Source organism: Eupeodes corollae, chromosome 3 (genome assembly GCF_945859685.1).
Source record: "Eupeodes corollae chromosome 3, idEupCoro1.1, whole genome shotgun sequence".
Lineage (NCBI taxonomy): Eukaryota > Metazoa > Arthropoda > Insecta > Diptera > Syrphidae > Eupeodes > Eupeodes corollae.
In genome coordinates, this window is record NC_079149.1 from 62,296,858 (window position 1) to 62,318,766 (window position 21,909).

General features: G+C 33.4%; 2 protein-coding genes across 2 annotated transcripts; one reads left to right on the top strand and one right to left on the bottom strand.

Moving 5' to 3' along the window:
* Positions 1-5,313: 5,313 nt before the first annotated feature.
* Positions 5,314-11,508, bottom strand: LOC129951052 (sodium channel protein Nach). Its single transcript, XM_056063052.1, has 10 exons — positions 11,288-11,508; positions 11,108-11,205; positions 10,916-11,027; positions 10,478-10,631; positions 10,268-10,413; positions 9,976-10,197; positions 6,536-6,678; positions 6,068-6,206; positions 5,803-6,013; positions 5,314-5,732 (listed from the first exon to the last, which is right to left on the bottom strand). The coding sequence occupies exons 1-10, from the start codon at positions 11,443-11,445 to the stop codon at positions 5,490-5,492; spliced, it is 1,626 nt and encodes a 541-aa protein (XP_055919027.1). The 5' UTR covers positions 11,446-11,508; the 3' UTR covers positions 5,314-5,489.
* A 7,355-nt stretch (positions 11,509-18,863) lies between these two features.
* On the top strand, positions 18,864-21,115 carry LOC129952232 (U3 small nucleolar ribonucleoprotein protein MPP10). Its single transcript, XM_056064723.1, has 3 exons — positions 18,864-19,075; positions 19,146-20,802; positions 20,875-21,115. The coding sequence occupies exons 1-3, from the start codon at positions 18,978-18,980 to the stop codon at positions 21,019-21,021; spliced, it is 1,902 nt and encodes a 633-aa protein (XP_055920698.1). The 5' UTR covers positions 18,864-18,977; the 3' UTR covers positions 21,022-21,115.
* Positions 21,116-21,909: the final 794 nt, after the last annotated feature.

Here is a 21,909-nt window from a genome sequence, read left to right on the forward strand (position 1 = left end):
GAGCATTTGGAAAATAGGGAAGGATTTAAGGGACATTGGTCTTAAAGTTATTAACATCAAAATGGGACAGAAGAACAGAGTTGGTCAAAGGATTCCACATTCTTGATGTGCGATTTAAGAAAGAATCTCTATACTTACGCTTGAAATTGAGCTCAAGGGTAAACTGATGAGTATTCCTGGAAGTGCGAGTATTACGACTGTATTGTTAAAGGAGCGGAATGCATTTGGCTAATTCAACAGAACATTGTTTGTAAAAATATGGACAAAACAACGAAAGGCATCTCCTATCATTTTTTAAGCCCTTTTTTGTACTCTATCCAAAAGATTTAAACTTGTTTTAGGTACACCTGCCCAGATATGCGAATTATATTCAAACTTCGAACGGATGAAGGCTTTGTAAATTACAGCCAGAGTAGAAAGATTGAACAATTTCTTAAACCGTTGGAGAAATCCTAAGCACCTGGCATCATTTTTGGCAATATCAAATATATGATCATTCCATAAGAGGTGATCTGTGATACACATACCGAGTACTGACAGTTGATTAGTTTCCTGGATGCAAGTACCACTCATAGATAGCGGCATCGGGGGTGTGTTACGCTTTAACGACAGGAGACAAAATTGAGTTTTCGAAGCATTAAATTGAACACGGTTTCTGACTCCTCATTGGACAATGCTGTCAATATCAGTTTAATAAGCTTATCCCACATCCGAGAGAAAAGGATGTGAATCTAGAAACGGGTATGAGAAGCTGAGGGTACTGTCGTCGGCGAAACAGTTTAATGGATTAGAAGTGGTAGATAAAAGATCATTTATGAATATAAGTAAGAGAGTCGAAGACAAAACGGAGCCCTGGGGAACACCAGCATTTATTTTATGAATTTAAGACTTGAAACCATCTAATACAACTTATATTGAATGGTTAAAAAGTAAATTAATTTCTAATCAAACGAATAAGAGATTTATCAATACCAAAAGCACGCAATTTCGTTAAGAAGGCTTGATGCCAAACTCTATCAAATGCTTTTGAAATATCAATTGCAATAATCTTAATTCCCCAAAACGATGTAAAGATTTTGTTCCACTATTCGGTGATATAAACCATGAGATCACCAGTGGACCTATTGCAACGAAAGTCATACTGTCGGTCATAAAGAAGCATCCATTGTTCAAGATATTTCTTGAGCTGATAATTAATCAGCGCTTCCATGACCTTGCAAAGAAGGGACGATCGTTAGAGGGAGAGAAGGATTTGCCTTCTTTAGGGACAGGCTGAACAAATGTTTTTTTCCATCCGCTCGGAAAGAGACCCGTAGAGTAGGAAAGTTGGAAAAGTTTACGCAGTGGTTTTGCTAGCGTTGAAGAACACCTCTTCAGAACAATTGGGGAGATACTATGCGGGCTAGTGAATCTGTGTATGTCAAGGTCTTTCAGTACTCTTCCAACTGCACGAGTTCGAGAGAAGATTCGTCCCATAGAATCATTTACGCTCTCAAGAACAGGAGGTCTCATTTTCCGGTAGCGTCGAATTAACAGCAAACTGTGCTGCAAGCAAATTAGCTTTATCAAGGTACGAAGAGCTATCCTATATTTAGAGTTGCTAGCTTGACAATGCCTTTAGATACTAATAGAGAGCTCGATAGGTACTCCTTATATGAGCTCATCTATTATTAGGTTGATCGCGGTTAACTTCTTTAATTTCTTTTGAATAAAAAACAAATAAATTTTACACTTTAAACTTTATTAAACTACAACTTGTTAAAATTTTGTATGAAGATTGATTCATTCAGTATTTCCCTGATCAAAGTTGACATGATTGCATTAAGGGATTGCCAAACTCACAACATTGGGTGATATGCATAAAACTGAAGTACGTACTACTTACCAGTAAATACTGGATTTATCCAAGTAAAAACTACAAATTCATTCAGAATCACCAGTGCATGTGTTTACGTACTTTGGAATAGTAATACTAACGATTTATTCTTATTCTCTATATTTTAAAGTAAATTGGTAAGATGTAATTTACTGTTCCGTTCCTTTTTTATAACAAATTTAGTTTTGACTTTGTAAGAGTTAAAGCCATTCAATAATAATTCCAATAATAAATTATATAGTAATTGATATATTCCTAAGAATGTAAATGTTGTTTCTCTTTTTCTACATGGGTGCTGTATTTTAAAAACCAGTCATATTTAGCAGCAAAAAGTTCCTCATAACTAAAAGTGAACTTTATCCAGATTAAAGATTTTTGGAAAATAATTTTTGCTACATAGTTCTACACACAGGTTAGGTTAGGTTAACGTGGCTGTGGATTTATAATCCACACACTTAGGCCAAGAGAAAGGCCCATTGTGATACCACATGAATCTAGAGAATTACTTCTAACTAGTAGAACCATTTTGAACTTTTTATAAAGCGAAGAAGATATTTAATATCCTTTTTAGCTAGTTCGCTGGGATTATCAAAAGAGTAGTCCCCCAGATGAAGTTTGCGTTTGAGTGAAAGAGCAGGGCAGGTGCATAAGAGATGAGAGATTGTTTCCTCTTCTTCTTCGTCCATGCAGCTCCTACAGAAGTCATTTGAGGCTACGCCTAGTCGTATTGCGTGTCTGCCTATAAGACAGTGTCCTGTAAGGACACCTATTAGGGAGCTAATATGAAGTCTGCTTTGAGATAACAAGTCTTTAGAGCGCTTTAGGTCCAGTAAAGGCCATATGAGTTTTGTGGCTGCGCATGTTGGTAAGTTGTGCCACCTAGAATTTGCTATCGCAAAAGCTGTTTCTTTTAGCACAGTACTCTGATGAAATCCTGCGTCTTCGTCAATGCTAACTTGAAATGTTAATTACCTGTTAAATGTTTTATATAGTCACTACTGATAAATATTGGTTGCAATAATTTTTAAAATTAAATTGCTTACCGATATAATCGTTGCTTAATCTCAAGTCAACGTTTTCTTTATCAAAACGGTAGAGCGTTTTGAAATTACTTACTTACTTCCGGCCATGTTTGCTCTTTGTAAACTTTTTCTAAACTAAATGTAAAAATGCTGCCATTTTTTTTACTATAAAATATCAAGGTTAGTTTATATTTCCTCGAAAAATTTGAAGTAAACCATTTTAAGTATTTACTGGAAAAAATCATCCGAAGTTAGTAAATACTGTTTCTTATAGTAAGTACTAGTGATCGATATAAAATACATCTTTTTGTTGTAACTTTATAGTTTTAGCTGTTAGAGCAACTTAATTTGTACTCAAAACAAATTGAGTCATTAGGAATAAGTGTAAAAAGGAAAGTTAAAATGCACCGTTATTTCCTGAGTATAGTGAAAAGTTTTGAGGGAATGCATGTGATTAATTTGTTGACCTTATTGTGGTTGACTATAAATGTGACTCAAGTGTAGTGAAAATCGAAATTTTATTATTGTTTTTAATTAAAATTTAATAATTTAGAAGAAAACCAATTTTGAATTCCACCTTTCAAAGGCGTATTGTGAGGCAAATAAAGTATGGCGTACATGGTAATGAGGTTCAGATCAATAAAGGACTTAACCTTAATGATGGGATTAAAGGAACAACTGAAGCTGTGAGAAAAGTTTTGCGCAAGAGCGGTTTTCATGGACGAGCTAAAATAAAGAAGCCACTGTTGGCAGACCGTCATAAGAAATTGAGGTTGGACTTTGCGAAAAAATAAAAAAATTATAGTGTTGTTGATTGGGCAAGGGTAATATGGTCGGAGGAAACAAAAATAAACCGTTTTGGATCTGATGGCCGTCAATGGATTTAGAGGAAACCTGGTGAACGAATAAGCTATTGGATCGTGAAACAAACACTCAAAGTTGGAGGAGGAAAAGTTATGATATGGGGGTGCATGTGCACAGAAGGGGTCGGGGAATGCGGAACAATATATCACCATTTTGGGAGAAGGACTCCCAAGAAGCCTGAAAAATGGAACAAAAGTGTGCCGGGCATCATCTTCTAGCAAGGTAATGATCCGAAACACACATCCAGAATTACTAAAGCGTGACTGGAAAGCAATCAGTTTGAGACACTTGATTGGCCACCACAATCTCCTGACCTCAACCCGATCGAATATCTATGGGTTGAGGTTAAACGTGCGACTTACAAGCATTATGGCAAACGTGCGATTTACAAGCATTATGGCAAAGAACTCAAACTGCTTGGCAACCCAAAGCAAAAGGAAGCCATACAAAATATTAAGCAACCTAAATTTCACAGAGTCAACAAATTGATTAAGTGCTCTTTTTTCATTTTTTAATAAATGAAAGTAAGTACATATATGAATTTTGATATTCATAATTTTTTAATTAAACTATTTTATTATTTTAAAATCGTTGAAATATCTGCATAAATAAAAAAGTTATAAACAAAAGTCGAGCGTTGTGAAAATTATTAGATCAATTTTTTATTTACTTTGTTTTTAGCCATATGACTTTGTACTATGCAAATTTACCAGTAAACGCATTTACTATCGTTTATGTATTTGGCCCATTAGTTTGCAAAATTGCTACAGTCCTTTGGTCTTTATATCCTAAAAGATGATAGATTTTAAACACATTCTAAGATTAATTTTCTCTCATTTTCTTCGGTTTTAAATGTTTTATTATTTATTATTGTTAAAATATTTTTTTATTGTATAGTAAACAAGGGTTTTGATTTTCTTAAATACATATATATTACTCACCAATTCAATATTATCCATAGGCAGACAATAATATTATGTTTTTATGCAATATTTGATATTTCAAAAAATTTAACTGAGCATCTAGGAATCGATTTAAAATTTAAAAACTTTTCTGTCCACAATTGAAGGATTCAAAAAAATAAGCCTCAATTATCATATTTCAATAATAAAAGAAAACTGTTTTCTCTTTAGTTGAACAATATAAAATCAAAGTCAGAAATAATTTTCCTGTGGTTATCATTCCACTTTCTGCATCAATTTTGAGATATATATTTATCTCTCATACCAATTTTTCAATTCGCTTCTACCGAGATAAGCTAAGCAGATTTGTCAATTTTACGCAGATATTAAGTAGTTATAAGATTTTAGAAAAGAAGAACAATACGAATTAGAAAATAATAGATTTATTAATTGTGATTGTATTATCATAGTCCAATTGGTATCAAAAAATAAGGAAATATATCCGTACTCCATTCAAATTTTTCAATCTGACAGTCCTGGTTAACGAACCTAAATTAATTAATAGGTTCAAAAAACCCACTCACTTGTTTTGAAACCATGTCATAAAACCAAATTTTACCAAAAACTTAATTTTTATTTATAAACCCCTTTCTGTTGTGTACAATAAATGTTCATATAATTTATAATCATATCGTAAACCTTACCTAACGCTTCCAAACACTTTCGCACCTTTAGCTAGTAGACATACAAATAAACCATTCATTTAAAAGTTTCTTCACACCAAATTCATTCAACATTCATAGTAACACAATCCGTCCCACAGAATTATATGTACCCGGGACCGTTATGTACGTTCCTTGATGTCCAATTTACTTTATCTGGTCGGCGTCGACTCAAAGGATTTGATACTACAGCTAAATTAGAATCTTCAGCCTGCTTTTTCATTTTGTCAAGTTGAAGAACTGCACTCTGGTTTCGAATGCTTTTTCTCGCTTTCGGTATCAACGACATTTGAATCATTGGTGGAGGTTTTTTCTTTATATCTTCTTCAATTTTATATAACTCTTCCTGTAATAAATACATTTTTTAATTGTAAATACATAGGAGTGAAAAGCAAATTTAATAATATAATAAATACTTTGTTTCTATAAACCATGCAGCATGCTCTCATTGTGAAGTAATACAATATTTCAACCCCTGATAGAAGAGAGAACCCCAAGAAAAGACTGGCAATTCCTCCAAAAGATACCAGCAAGTCCACCCATCCAAAGAGTACTTCTCGTTTGAAGCAAATTATCGGCCAAGTCAAGAACTCTACAATTACTGTCTGGTCTTCTGGATTGCCATAGCTATGTTAAATTTTATTTATTAGATTCATGTTAATAACAAATAAGTGTTCGTACTTCTTATTAAGTTTTTCAATGTTGTAGACTGTTTGGGAGCATCCAAGTTCACAATGGAGGCAATCTTTGATGTTTGTTATATTTGCAGCAAACCTTTGTAGACAAGGGAATTGACTGACTTTGCAAGTGGGAACGTAAGCTAGAAATTGTTTATTTAATTAAATAGCAAACATTGTTTTATGTTATAAATTTATTGTTATAATTATAATAGTGTTTACTGGAAGACTTTGCCATTCAAACATATAACCTTTAGTTAAGTTTAATCAAAGTCTTTGTTGTTTTAGAAAATAAATGTATAACTTCAGTTAAGTCTTATCAAAGTCTTTGTTGTTTAAGAAAATTAAAAAAGTATTAAGTAAAACAAAATGTATGTCCTTCTTCACCATTCTCATGAAATTTGAGAACAATGTTATTCATTTGCATGGTAAAAATTGCATAATACAAAATTAATCTAGAGCATATACTTACGCACAGGTCTATAAAATGAAGGGATACATTTGCAAAGTTTAATAGACTTCTTCATTCGACAATCTTTCATGCAAGCGGTAAATGTGTACTCTTCATGGAAAAATGAAAGTTTAACTTCATCCGAAAAGATACATTTTCTTTGACTAAAAAGAAAAAGAAAATATTTTTAATTCAATTAAACTGATATTTATTTACTTTGTACATGTACAAATAAAAGCAAGAAACCTTGAAACATGAATATAAAACTTGTCAAAACTTAAGGTTTTAAGTTTTTCTCAAAGTGTTCACTTGGGAAAAATGGCAGTTCCGTTTTTGAAAGTAACAAAATTGAACGTCAAAGTCAACAGTTCTCAATTGTATTTTTCAACAAATATTCAGCAGGTTCAGGCGACATAAGAGAATTGAAAGAAATGCAATTAGCTGATTGGCCAGCTGCTAAAAAATTTCTTTCCAATTATAAATAAATAAATAAATTGGGTGGCGCAACAGTCCATTGAGAACTAGGGCCTTGTGACTTACAACTCTCAACCATTCTTGTGTGCCAGTACTGTTGTCAGGGATGGAGGGGACCTACAGTTTTAAGCCAAATCGGAACGCACTAACCATCATGCCAGTCCCTAGCTAGATGTCTCCAGTTTTGCGCTCCAAGTTGGGTGGTGTCACTTCACTTATGCGTGCCACCTGATAAGTGGTCTTCCTCTACTGTGCTGTCCTGTGGGTGTGGATTCGAAGGCTTTCCGGGCCGGAGCATTGGTTTCCATGTGCTCTACGTGACCCAGCCATCTTAGTCGTTAGACTTTTACCCTTCTGGCTAAGTCTACGTCACTGTACAGCCCGTACAGCTCGTCGTTCCATCTTCTCCTCCACTCCCGTTCGATGCATACGGGACCGTAGATCACACGAAGAACTTTTCTCTCGAATTGACCCAAGGTGCTTTCATCCGCTTTTGTCATAGTCCAATCTTCTGAACAGTATGGTAGGACGGGATGATAAGGGTCTTATATAGCAACATTATGGTCCCTCGAGAGATGATTTTATCACTCAATTGCTTTCTTAGTCCAAAGAAACAGCGGTTAAGAAGAGTTATTCTTCGTTTGATATCAGCGCTTGTGTTGTTTTCTGCGTTTACAGCGGAGCCTAGATAGACGAAGTCCTTGACATCCTCAAAGTTACGTCTGTCAATGGTGACGTTTTGACCAAGACGTCGGTGTTGTATGTCCTTTCTTGACGACAGCATGTATTATGTTTTGACCTCATTAACCGTTAAACCTATTTTTGCCTTCTTTGCCTCAATACTCACAAAAGCCCCATTGACATCACGCTGAGTTCTTTCGATTATGTCAATGTCATCAGCATATGCTAGTAATTGGACAGACTTTTGAAAGATAGTGCCTCTAATGTTGACGTGTTAGCTCTGCACTATTTTTTCAAGTACAATGTTAAAAAAATCACATGACAGCGCATCACCTTGTCTAAAACCTTTATGAAGCAGCGTGAATTCTCTATGGTCATCCTGCACAAACGGAAGAGTTTGACGAGGATGCCAAAACTAGACATGGCTCTATACAGCTCGTCCCTGTATGTCATATGCGGTCTTGAAATCGATGAAAAGATGGTGGGTGTCGATTTCATGTTCTTGGGTTTTTTCCAGGATCTGCCGTAATGTGAATATTTGATCAACTGTGGACTTTCCTGGTCTAAAACCACACTGATAATGACCTATCAGGTTGTTGACGATGGGCTTTAGACGGCGGCTTTATTAGACTTCAGCTTAGATATGGCAATCTTTACTTCGTCTAAGTCGAGAAGACGGGATTGTTGGCTTTCGTCGTCTATGTTGAATATATCATCCTGCCTGACAGTAGAATTCAGTTCGTCATCGCCTTTATACTTTCTGCAGAAGTGGTCCTCCCATATCCTCAGCATTGACTGCGTTTCCACTATGATGTTTCCACTTTCGTCTTTGCAGCCTTCGGTTCTAGGTTTATGTACTTGTGAATTTCGTTTCACCTGTTCATAAAACTATCGAACTTCATTCCTGCTTTTGAACCTCTCAACATCTTCGACCGCACGCTTCTCATGCCCTCTCTTTTTCTTTCTGAGAGCTCTCGTCCTTTTATGCAGCGCCGCTTTGCGTGCCTGTTGTTTGGCTGCATTTGCCTGCCGACATTCCTCATCAAACCAGGGGTTCCTTTTTGGTGGCTGCTTGAAACTCAGCACATCAGAGGCGGCTTCTCTGATTGCATCTTGGCAATGTTGCCACTGGTTTTCGATACATTGTATTGGCGGCAGAGAATTTCGAGAAAGGTTACTTTTACCTCGGTCGACGTTGTACCTTCTCCCAGCACCTCCCTGTTTTGCCTTGGGTCTGGAAATCCGAAGTGCTACCTTGGCTACAACGAGGTAGTGGTGCGAGTCATTGTTAGCTCCTCGAAAAGTTCGTACATCCATGATGCTGGAAGCGTGTTTGGCGTCGATCGCAGTATCGTCAATCTGGTTGACGGTAGATTGATCTGGAGAAGTCCAAGTTTCTGAGGTGTGGAAAACGCGACGTTTCTATGAGCCTGAAGTGTCGGAGGTGTTGTCGTGCAGGCTGTTCTTCCCAATTATTCCACCAAAGATGTCTTCCCTTTTAGCTTGGCTAGGACACCGCTCATATATTTTGTCTAAGAGCTCGAAGAACGTATGTATCTTTGGTGTTGTCGTCTTTCGTCGTGGGGGCGTGCGCACATATCAGGCTAATGTTGCCAAATTTAGCCTTGATTCGTATGTCACCATAGTAAATATCGCAGTTTTTATCCTCTTTTTGCCCAACCCATCCCATCGTGTTTCCTGGATGGCGAAGATGTCTGCTTTATAGTAGTCTAGGGCCTCCGCTAATTCTTCGGCCGCACGTGGTCTTTTAAGGGACCTAACATTCCACGTGCATATCCGAAGTTCGTTGTCCTAAATTCGTTTGGGTAGGTTGTCAACAGTAAATCTTTATTATTGTATGATTTATTTAATTTGTGACACTTGAAAAATGATTAACTGCATTAGTCAAAATATGATAAAAGAATGTAGTTGACTGCATATGTTGTTTGAACCTCCCCATTTTTTTCGATTTCGAGTTGGATAAAATTAAAATCATGCTCATACATTTTACAAATATCATCGTCATGATCAAAGATAAAATATCTAGCAGTAGGAATTTCGAATCGAAAAGATTCCAGTTTGCAAAATAAAAACCGGCATCGTAAGTATGAATTTTTGGCTTATTTTTTGACAGCTCACACTTTTGTATGGAATTAAAATCCTAAAGCTGAACCAATACTACTACAGGTAATCGAGATCAGCTGAGTTATTCTAAGTCTGACATATTTAAAAGTTAAAATATTGCAAGCAAAATATCTGTCTTGCTTTTAAATACATACAAGAATGTACATATTTGAAATACAAACCCAATAGTCAGTTGACGAGCATCATCAGTAGTATATGTACTCCTTTTTAAAATTCGAACTTCCACTGATTGGTTTTCTTTCCATTCCAATTGCGACTTAATATCCTCTCCGAAATATTCTTCTTGGGAAAAAATGTAAATTTTTGAAGAAGAATTTGGTACAAACTGCAAAGCCCATTTCTTATCTGTTTCATATAAATCATGCGCTGATGGTGCGGGTTGACTAAAAAAAACATTTATTTAAATTAAGATTATTCAGAATTTGTTTTTTAAGAAAAATAATAACAACTTACTCCGAATTTGCAGTTGAAATAAAACGACTATTGAATGCATAGCAAAATCCATGTTCTGTGTAAATAGGATCAAAATGTGAACAACATTTGATCTTCTCGTCTCTGTATTTACATTCGACCAGTGTATCTTCGCAGCCAGTGTTAACCTTAAAAAGTGCATCAGCAGTTATTATAAAAATTAAGCCCATATTATGTGGTCATAAAACTTACTTGAAAAACCCACGTGCGGAGAGACTTTTCATCAATGTTAGACAAAGGAACCGCCTGACTCATATCATAAGCATCTTTTATATTTTCAAAAGATAAAGATGTAAGGAGTTCCAAAAACGGTGCAATTTGGGCTGCGAGGTCATGATCGTATGCACTTGATGGAAAAGAATAAAGTTAAGATAAGTAAACCTTTCATGTTTACACAAATTTTATTAAAATCTGTTAAAATGATCACTTAATAATTTTGTTTAGTTTCAATTTAAAACAAATTGATTTATGATTTTGCACATTTTTGATATTTTAAGTCGAAGAAATAGAAAAGATCAAAAATATTCGCACTTTTGTTTATCATTAGTGTGAAATCAATGATATTTGAATGTTTTTTGGTAAAATTATAACGAAAACATTCTATTAAATTTTATTAAAAATAAAACTTACGCTAGTGAGCGATAAGCTACATCATAAGCTTTTTGACGGTCAAACGCATTTTCGGGACAAACTACCGTTGAAGGAAATATGACTTTTTGGTTTTGAAAATCGGTATCTAATCCTATAGTTTTAAGAGAATAAAAATTATTAAATATAGTTCTCAAATGTTTTTCTTATTTTGATATATGTGGGTATCAGTACCAGTAATAGTGGGATTGGTTTGAAATTTTTCCCACAAGCTCATAATAATAATTAAAGCTGTGACCGCACCAACTGCTGTAAAACAAAACCACATGAACCTTAAAATAAACAGAATTTATAATAAGCAGTTTTTAAGATTTATTTCACTAGAAAATTAACACTTAGCACTTATGTCTTTACTTCTCTCCTAATGGTCTACCACTTTCGGCGATGTATCTTACGCCATGTAAAGTTGAATTTTGAAAGAACTCTTTCGTTTGAAAAATCAAACTACGGCGTAATAGCGACATTTTTTCTAGAACCATTTTAGGTCTCGAATTAATTTTGGTCTTCTCCATTTAAAAACTTATATTTTGGTTAACTCTTGAATAAAAGAAACCTTTTTCTAGCAAATGCTTTCCTTGAATGGCAATAGAGTAATGTAACTAGAAAGGAAAATCAAGTGTATTTATATGCACGCAAGGATATGTGTTGTAGTTCTTAATGGAACAATAGAAACCCATTAGTGTATATTTTTATCAGATTTAAGAAGATAATAATAATTATTATATATTCTGTTATTGTAACGCATTCGCAAGAATCACGCCCGATTTTATTTATTACCTTTATATTTGAGTAGCTTATGAGATTTTGGTCGATACAAATGATTTTAGTCTAGTCTTGGATATCATTTTTATTGATAGGGTTGTTCTGAGCAAATTTGGTTTCCTTTACTATTTTGAAAACCCTAATTTATTGCTTTTCTCAATTTTAAATAATTTTAAATAAAGGAAAGTGAAGCCTTACTAAAAATTTCCTTTAAAATGTTGGTCAATTTGAAACACATAACCTTTAATGAGGTACACGGGTAAGTCGCTTGAGAAAAATTAAAAAATTTAGCAAAAACCTAAATACTTAAAAAAATACGCTTTCCTTGAAGTGGCTTTTTATAAAAACGATAAACAAGGATGTAGACGATAGTAGACTTACTACGTGCAACGATTTTAACTATAATGGAAAGAAAAGTTACGATAAAAAAGGTTCTACTTCATCTGAAGAGCTGTGGCTATGGTAATATTTGCTCTTGCAATGCTTTTTTACTTAAACTTTGTAAATGAAACTTCTAAAGCCTCATTGCTACTACGTGAATTGGAAAAAAAAACTCATCTATGATAATAAAATTGATTTAATATACAAAGAACCTTAAATACATTCTTTTTAGATTTAGCTCATTTAGTGATATAAAATGTAAATGTCAAATGATGCGTTTAAAACATCAACAAATACATTGTAATTTCGCAAAACTCTCAAGCAAGAGGTCTTGAGTTCAACCCTTGCCTTTGCTATCTAAATTTTTATTTCACAGGTACTGCCTCTGGCGTTGAATTCATTTTCCTCACACGAATGATTGGTCGAAGTGATAAGACACTAGCCCCGGTTTTCTTTAAGTTGTAGTGCAACTTTATTGGTTTAATTACTATTAATTTCAGATATATTTCAGAGCTGATTTATTTTCATAAATAGCTGGATGACATTTGGTGTCATTTCATTTAAAACTCAGATGACAATACTTCCAACTACAGACAGAAATATTTGGTGTTTTCATAAAGCTAGCAAAATTTCACTACAAATTTAGCCAATTTGTAACTGTCATATTAATGAAAAATGCAAATATACAAAATATGAAACATTAGTGTTTTAAGAACTTTAAATATGTGTTTGTTTTTAAATTAAATTAAATTAAATACGAGATATAATTTATTTATTTATATTTCGTTAAATAGTAAAGTTAACAATTCTCAATACATACTTAAAATCTAAAAACTTAAACTAGACTGCTGAAAAATATTAATTTGCAATTTATACTTTTTATATTATCATTATAAGAGTGAAATTTATTTTAGATTTCAATTAATTGATTTAAAGGCTATGTACACCATAGTTTGATCTGCTTAAATTAGTATTATATGGTTTCTGGAGTCTAATACTTGAACGACTTTAACAAAAGTTTAAACTACGAAGTAGTGATGGTGATGAAATTTGTCATTTTATTATTCCAACAATACAAAAGGCGGTAATGTATGAATATCGTGAAACCAAGGAAGGGATCGTAGACAAAAACGAATGGCTTCGAGTCTTCTGACATGTACTGCGTAGTTAGCTGACTATACTGTAAAGGCATACTCCAGGACATGAAACAAAAAGTAATTTTAAAACATATGGATTACGGAAATCGCGGTCAAAACTCTTTTTTTAAAACCCAGAACTTTATTTTCTTTTTTAACTATGAAGTTGATATGTTCATTGAATGTTAGTTTAGGATCTAAGACAACACCCAAGTCAGAATTTACATATACCCTGCTTAAAGGACAACAATCAAACATGTAACTGAAAACGATTGGAACTTTTTTGCGTGTCAAACTCATGGTTTTACATTTGTCAACATTTAAAACAAGACGTTTATTATTGCAAGATTCCCTGAATAATATTAAGTTTTCTTGCAAGAAAATACAGTCAGATGTAGAGTTAATTTTTTTTTTAATTTTAATGTCATCAGCATATATTAGGACAGACGAATTTTCCATGCTCGAAACCAAGTCATTTATAAATAAAACAAATAGAATACGACCAAAGTGACAACCCTGGAGGACACCAGATGAATTTGAATACTCATTACGAAATTTAACACTATAACGTATATTTGGGCAAATTTGAGGAGATCCAGTTACTTAAAAGTAATGTTTTATGACACAATTTGTCAAAGGTCTTGCTGAAATCAGTATAAATACAATCTACTTATTCACGTTTTTCAAAAGACGTAAAGTGAAACAGATTAGAACAGTAGAACGCTTTTTAACAAAACCATGCTCGTTTATCACGGATAATTGAACTACAGTGAAAAGAAAGGACGCTACATACGATTCACTCAAATAGTTTAGGTATCATAGATAGTTAAGCAATATGTCGGTAGTTCATTATTTTGCTTTTAGGACATTTTTTGTATACCGGTATTACGAAGGAGATCTTCCAGATAAAAGGAAACAGCGAGTTACTTAAAGACGTGTTTAAAAGAACACATAACGGGTGTGCTAAATACGCAGCACATTTCTTTTAAATGGATTATGGTACACCGTTGGGACCAGGACTAAAACATTCGTCAAGTTGTAAGTTACTATTAAGGACAGTACTATTACTATTATTACTTATAACGAAATTGATAGAATTTAAGTGGGAGAAATTAAAAACAGTGGTAGATGTGTTAGGAAAACTAATAGTTTTATAATATACTAAAGTATCTTTGAAGTAGTTTGCAAACATCTTCGCAATTATTCTTGACTCATTACTAGTTGATGTCGAATTAGTCATTAAGTTAGGATCCTCACTTGTTTTCTTCATACGATTAACAAATTTCAAAAAATTGTCAGGATTATTTTAATATATTATTTTATATTTTATATTTGTATTAAAATACTGAACAATTTATTCTGCTGATTGTGAAACATCAAAATTAGTGTACACTTACTTTTGAAATGAACATTTTAGACTACATCGGAGGCAAGATATCAACTCATTTTGTAGTTGCATTTAGCCAATCAGAATACCTTGATTACGTAGCCGCTAGGATAGAGAATGCTCCCATTAATATACTTCGCTTCAACTGAATACGCAAAAACTTTGTAAATTTTTTCCAAATATTGATGGTTACTTTACCTTCTGTTTATGCTAACTATTCAGTGAAGATGTCAAAAAAAGAATTAAAATATCTAAAATCAACTACTAGTTTTTCTTTTGCCCACTTCCGAAGCTTTCTGCTAGAAAAAACTAAATTCTTTTTGTGTCAAAAATTAAAATTGTTATTAGATTGGAATCAAAAAGCTTTTGTTTAAGTTTGGTAGGGGGTCCTACGACCTGCATAAGCATAACCTAATAATATAGTTAACGAAATCTCGCTCCACTCTAACTTAATTGTAGAAATTGAGGTTTTTTTGTCTGGCGGCTTACCTTCCCAAAATATATTTAATAATGTTTAGATTAGATAATCAATGGCAGTCATTGAAGGAAGTGTACATTTAACTGCTCTGTCTAGGCTTAAATTTTTCACATCGAGTGAATAGATGCGTAAATACGTTGGTAAGAATAGTTAAGGGGTCAAAAAATACAATAATATTCATAACTATTTTTTTTTCAAATATTCCCTTACATTAAGCTGCAGTATTTTTGAATGTAACGGCCTAAATGTAAACTGTTTTATAATGACTAACAACTCTACCCATCACAACACATTCTTCACGGCTTATATAAAGTTTTAAACCCCTTTCTATGTATCAAATCGTGAAAATAAAATGGAGTTCCATTAGGGAAATCGAAATTATAAAAATAGTTTTTTGTCTGAAACAAACACGTCGTACTATTCTGTTTCTGGCTTATTTGCACTTTGAAAGACTTTAATCACATAACATTACATTGTTGGACAACCAGTGGTTTTTTCCAAATTTGAATTCATTTAAGATAGCTCGAATTCTTAATAACTCTTAAAATGTTTAGCGACGTTTCCCTTAAAACTGCAAGCTACTGTTGTCGTTTTGAACCTTTCTTAATGTTTTTTTTCTGTACGAGTCTTAATTTTTAAGGAAAGAACAAAAGCCATTTAAACGTCGGTTCTTTTTATGAGCTTCTGCACGTCTGGTACTTGGTGTTGCGTTGATTTAAACTATCAAGTTCTTGAAAACGCTCATAAAGAACGACAAAATTGTCGTTGTTAGCTCAAACAAAAATTCTATTTCGCATATGTACTTATTTACAAGTGGGCGAAAACAAAACTTGGCCTTGTATTTGGTTATTTTATTTGAAATTTTTTTCTTCATATATCAAAAAAGCGGATAGTATAAACAAAAAAGCAGAAAAGAACAAAAATTATATTTAAAAATGTTTGTTGGTATTAATTTTAATATCAAAACGGCGCACTACAGCGCTAATTGGATCTCAGGCTAGGTTGCCTTGAGATCGCCATTTCTATCAATCATTTTAAACGGTGTGTGTATAAATTTAATATTAGGATATATTCTCAAATACTTTTGACGACTGCATTTGATTGGCTTAAATTTGAAGATACGAATGCTTAAAAACGGTTTGTCAAATATGCAACTTTTCGATACCGCTTTTCAATAATACTTTTCATAAAATATTAAGGCGAGAAAACACCGTTAAGTCATACAAAAATTGTTTTATTGTTATATTACGTATATTAAAGTAAAACCGAAACAAATAAGTATTAATATTTTGAAAGCTAAAGTGGTATTTATTTCTAATGGGGTTATATATTCTCGCTGCCATCAACATGCCATTTAGGTTCTTTGGAAATGATAACGGGTTGGTGATAATTTCCCCAAAGATATAATTCCCAAAGGAAAATCCTCAAATCCAAAAACGAACTGCTCTGTCTAGGCTTAAATTTTTCACATCGAGTGAATAGATGCGTAAATACGTTGGTAAGAATAGTTAAGGGGTCAAAAAATACAATAATATTCATAACTATTTTTTTTCAAATATTCCCTTACATTAAGCTGCAGTATTTTTGAATGTAACGGCCTAAATGTAAACTGTTTTATAATGACTAACAACTCTACCCATCACAACACATTCTTCACGGCTTATATAAAGTTTTAAACCCCTTTCTATGTATCAAATCGTGAAAATAAAATGGAGTTCCATTAGGGAAATCGAAATTATAAAAATAGTTTTTTGTCTGAAACAAACACGTCGTACTATTCTGTTTCTGGCTTATTTGCACTTTGAAAGACTTTAATCACATAACATTACATTGTTGGACAACCAGTGGTTTTTTCCAAATTTGAATTCATTTAAGATAGCTCGAATTCTTAATAACTCTTAAAATGTTTAGCGACGTTTCCCTTAAAACTGCAAGCTACTGTTGTCGTTTTGAACCTTTCTTAATGTTTTTTTTCTGTACGAGTCTTAATTTTTAAGGAAAGAACAAAAGCCATTTAAACGTCGGTTCTTTTTATGAGCTTCTGCACGTCTGGTACTTGGTGTTGCGTTGATTTAAACTATCAAGTTCTTGAAAACGCTCATAAAGAACGACAAAATTGTCGTTGTTAGCTCAAACAAAAATTCTATTTCGCATATGTACTTATTTACAAGTGGGCGAAAACAAAACTTGGCCTTGTATTTGGTTATTTTATTTGAAATTTTTTCTTCATATATCAAAAAAGCGGATAGTATAAACAAAAAAGCAGAAAAGAACAAAAATTATATTTAAAAATGTTTGTTGGTATTAATTTTAATATCAAAACGGCGCACTACAGCGCTAATTGGATCTCAGGCTAGGTTGCCTTGAGATCGCCATTTCTATCAATCATTTTAAACGGTGTGTGTATAAATTTAATATTAGGATATATTCTCAAATACTTTTGACGACTGCATTTGATTGGCTTAAATTTGAAGATACGAATGCTTAAAAACGGTTTGTCAAATATGCAACTTTTCGATACCGCTTTTCAATAATACTTTTCATAAAATATTAAGGCGAGAAAACACCGTTAAGTCATACAAAAATTGTTTTATTGTTATATTACGTATATTAAAGTAAAACCGAAACAAATAAGTATTAATATTTTGAAAGCTAAAGTGGTATTTATTTCTAATGGGGTTATATATTCTCGCTGCCATCAACATGCCATTTAGGTTCTTTGGAAATGATAACGGGTTGGTGATAATTTCCCCAAAGATATAATTCCCAAAGGAAAATCCTCAAATCCAAAAACGAAATCCCCAGTAGCAACATTTCCAAAGAGAGAATACCCAGTGCGAAAATCCTCCCGTGAATATCCCCAAAACAATTATGTTCAAGCATGTGTATTATGAAATGCAATTCAAAGATTTTTAAACAATAAAATCATCCATTTCAATTTGTATTCCAAAATAAAAGGAATACTCGGCACTAGAAAACAACACTTAAGTACTATTCACATGAGCACGACCAACGACCAACGAATGAACGAATATTCGTCGATTTTGACGTTTCTTTCACATGAGAGTTTTTAATTCGTCGCGAATGAAGCCACAGCCGAACACCATTCACCACCGAAACCAAAACAAGAATGATTTTTTAGGTTAAGTACGCGCGATTATTTTATTCGTTGCGAGTGTGGATTATGTGGAACGCGAATAAAGTTTGACAGTTGGTATCAACTATAATTTTTTTCGCGACGAATAAATTTGTTTTCTTAAATTTATTAATATATTATAATGTAAAGTAAAAGTATGTATCATAAATCAAATAGAAACTATATTGCTTTCGTTTTGTTAATAATTTGTGTGGAAATATGTCTTCAAACGTATATAAACTCACATTTTGTAATTCATTCGTCGTTCGTTGGTCGCGCTCATGTGAATACTACTTTAGTCAACACTTAGCAAGTACTAGAAATACTATGAATACTAAAGTCAAAATGAGAAGTGCATGCCTTCATAGTGATTTTGTGTTTAGGTACGAATACTGGGGATTTTAGTTAAATAAATTATTTAGTTGCGGATTTTGTCCAATTGTTTTACGTCTCTGGGGATATTATCAAAATTGATTAAATTTGTTTGTGATTCTTTTTTTTTTGGGGATTCAATACGATACCCAATGTTAACCCATTAAAAAAAAAAAAACAAATTTAGAAATCTCGATGAAGTTTTCACGTTACCAAACAGACTTCTTTCTGTGGTGTGTTCCTACATCTGTTTTTAACATCCCTGTTTTGAGTTTGACATTTGTTTATCTTCGTGTGTAGAGTAGAAGTTGAATTTTAAGATTGTTACAGATTCTTGTTATTTTTATTTTAATAAAACTAAAGTTATATAGGTTCTAGTCTTTTTATCAATCATGCCGGCTATTAGTTCAACTCCTCCAGAAAACATATCGTTTAAAACTTTATCCAAAAATCTAAAAGCAGTAACTAAAAACCCCGAAGATTTCTTAAGGTAAATAACTTTGTAACCTCCCCCATTTGACACGTGCGTTTGTAAATACAACAATTGTTTCCCATTTCAGAGCACAACATCTTACATCTGAAAAAATCCGCAAACTTCTCCAACACACTTATGATTTTACTACTGCAAAACATTCATCAAACAAAAATGCCACTGATTTCCTGCCAGAGCTTGTAGTGGATGATTTGGACGCAGAACAGATCTGGCAACTTGTAGAATTGAGAAACAATGTCGTTTTCCCTCAATTTCTTGAAAATGCATCTAAGATTCTGTCCCTTAAAGAAGACAGAATCCAAATCAACTATGTGTCCAACGGCGAGGAAGCCGAGGACTATGGCAGCGAAGAGGAACAAGACAATCCCGACGGAGACTCAGATTTGGACAAATCTAACGAGTCCGAATTTGGGGAGGAGGAGCCTAGGCAGAGTAAAAATAAAACCGAAAAGAAAGTTCGAAAAAATGGAAAACCATCAATTGTTGATGATAAATTCTTTAAGCTTAGTGAAATGGAAGCGTTTTTAAAGGAAGAGGATGAAAAGGAGCTAAACAAACATAACAGCAACAAAGTGAAGGACGATTTCAGCATAAATATGTTCGATAAAGGCCTAGAAAGTGAAGAAGATGAAGAAAATGTTTGCTACAAGGACTTTTTTGATGAACAAGATACATCAGATAGACAACTATCTGAGGACAATGATGAAAACAGTGATAACTCTGAAGAAGACGACGATGAAATCGATGGAAAGTCTAACAACGATGAAACTGAAGAATTGGATGAAAAGGATCACAACAATGAAGCAGAAGAAAGCGATTCGAATGAAAGTCATATTTCAGAAAATGAAGAATTTGATAATAGTGTCTCAGAAACAAACAAAGAAAAGCTGGTAAAGTCGTCATTTGAAGACCGTCAAGAACGCCTTAACCAGCGCATTCGAGATTATGAACAGGAAATTCTGGGAGAAAAACCCTGGCAGTTAAAGGGAGAAATTAATGCCACAAATCGACCTCAAAATTCTTTGCTGGAAGAAATTCTAGAATTCGAAGCGACAAGCAGACCTGCTCCCATTATCACCGAAGAAACTACCCTACGATTAGAGGATATAGTTCGTCAAAGGATCAAAGACCAGGTTTGGGATGATGTTGAGCTCAAAATCAAACCTTTGAACACACCTCAGGAATACCGAAAGCAATTGGTTTTGGACCAAGAAAAAAGTAAAGAATCGTTAGCTCACATTTATGAGAAACAATACCAAAACGAAATTGAAAAACTTGATCCAAATGCTGCGGAAGCAAGAGAAGAAGAAGAACCTAAAGCACATACAGAAATAAAACAAATGATGAATTCACTCTTCATTAAGCTAGATGCCCTGTCTAACTTCCACTTCACACCGAAGCCGGTAGCACCAGAACCGAAGATCTTGACAAACACACCAGCTGTAAATATAGAAGAAGTTGCACCAGTTGCTGTTAGCAGTGCTAAGTTGCTTGCGCCAGAAGAAATTAGAAAACGCGCCAAGGGCGAAATTCTCGGCAGCAACGAACGCAACAAAACCGATAAGAATCGTGATAGGAGGCATAAAAAGCTCAAGCAAAAAGCCATACATAAAGCTCTGGAGGAGAAGAACATTCAAAAGCAGAAGTTAGGTATAAAGATTAGCAAGAAAGACGAGACAACTCAAATGACCAATCAATTAACAAAACGCAGAAACGTTGAAAAGGTAAGAAAAACAGACCACTACACGATAATTTCTTTCCTATACATTTTTCTAAACAACTTTTTTCTTCTTTAGATTTCTACTTCTCAAGACAATGGTACAATGAAATCCTCGAAGGCATTCTTTAACAAATTAAATGAAACAACGACTTTGCAAAAGAATAATAAAAAGAAGACGAAACCCGACACTTCTTCTCTTTCAGCAAAGAAACTTAAGTTGTAATTATTTAAATAGGTATATACAAAGGTTCATCATCTAACATTTGCTTGTACAAATATTTGTATTAATAAAAAGTTGTTAAAAGATTGAAAACTAATGAGATTTTGTAAATTATTCTTTAGTTTAACAAATTATGTATTTTTTTATACAGGATTGTTTGGTTGTCTAATTCAGCAGTTCCTAACTACCGACTTATGTATTTGGCATATTTTGTTTTTGGTTTATTTTAAAAGCTGTGAAAAGTGAATTGAAATCACTTTTCAATTTCACGTGAAATGAAATTGCATGTTCTTCAATTCGATCGATTTCGAAAACTTCGAACTGTCAGAACTGAAGGATCATTCATTTTTATTTTGTTTCTGAAGTAAAATTGTTGCTGTTGTGAAGATGGATGCAATATTATTGGTAATTTTAAGTGAAAAAAGAAAGCAGAATTCAAGAGAAAAAATAAGAAGACGAATTTTGCGAGACAAATGAAATATATTCGATTTGCCTCCAACAATGTTAGTGTGTGTAAATTATGTAGAATTGATAAATAAAGTAAATTCTTGATTTTCTCCTTTAATGATAATTTTAGATTAAGCAAAGACGCTTTATTATGTTCTTAGGGAAATCGTACCTTTTATAACACCTTCATCTTTATAACACCTTCATCCTTTAATTCAAAAACTGATTTGAGTACGTTAAAAAAATGGAACAAACCAAAATACAGAACGTTAATTTGCATGTTCGAAAATCCAATTCACATTAACGAATTGTGGAACACCTAAATTCACTTTCGCAAAGTGTATTCACAAGTAATGAAATGCAGATCATGGGCAATTTAATTGAAAGCCGTGTAGCTCAAGAACGCTTATGACCATTTTGCTGAACATTAGTGGAAATGTAGAT

Bases quoted from the DNA above. Each gene is read 5' to 3' on its own strand.
- LOC129951052 (XM_056063052.1), bottom strand. From the start codon at position 11,445: ATGGAGAAGACCAAAATTAATTCGAGACCTAAAATGGTTCTAGAAAAA. The intron at 11,028-11,107 runs GTACTGATACCC...TTAAAACTATAG, and splicing joins AACCAATCCCACTATTACTG to GATTAGATACCGATTTTCAA. The intron at 10,632-10,915 runs GTAAGTTTTATT...TTTTCCATCAAG, and splicing joins GTAGCTTATCGCTCACTAGC to TGCATACGATCATGACCTCG.
- LOC129952232 (XM_056064723.1), top strand. From the start codon at position 18,978: ATGCCGGCTATTAGTTCAACTCCTCCAGAAAACATATCGTTTAAAACT. The intron at 19,076-19,145 runs GTAAATAACTTT...TTCCCATTTCAG, and splicing joins AACCCCGAAGATTTCTTAAG to AGCACAACATCTTACATCTG. The intron at 20,803-20,874 runs GTAAGAAAAACA...TTTCTTCTTTAG, and splicing joins AACGCAGAAACGTTGAAAAG to ATTTCTACTTCTCAAGACAA.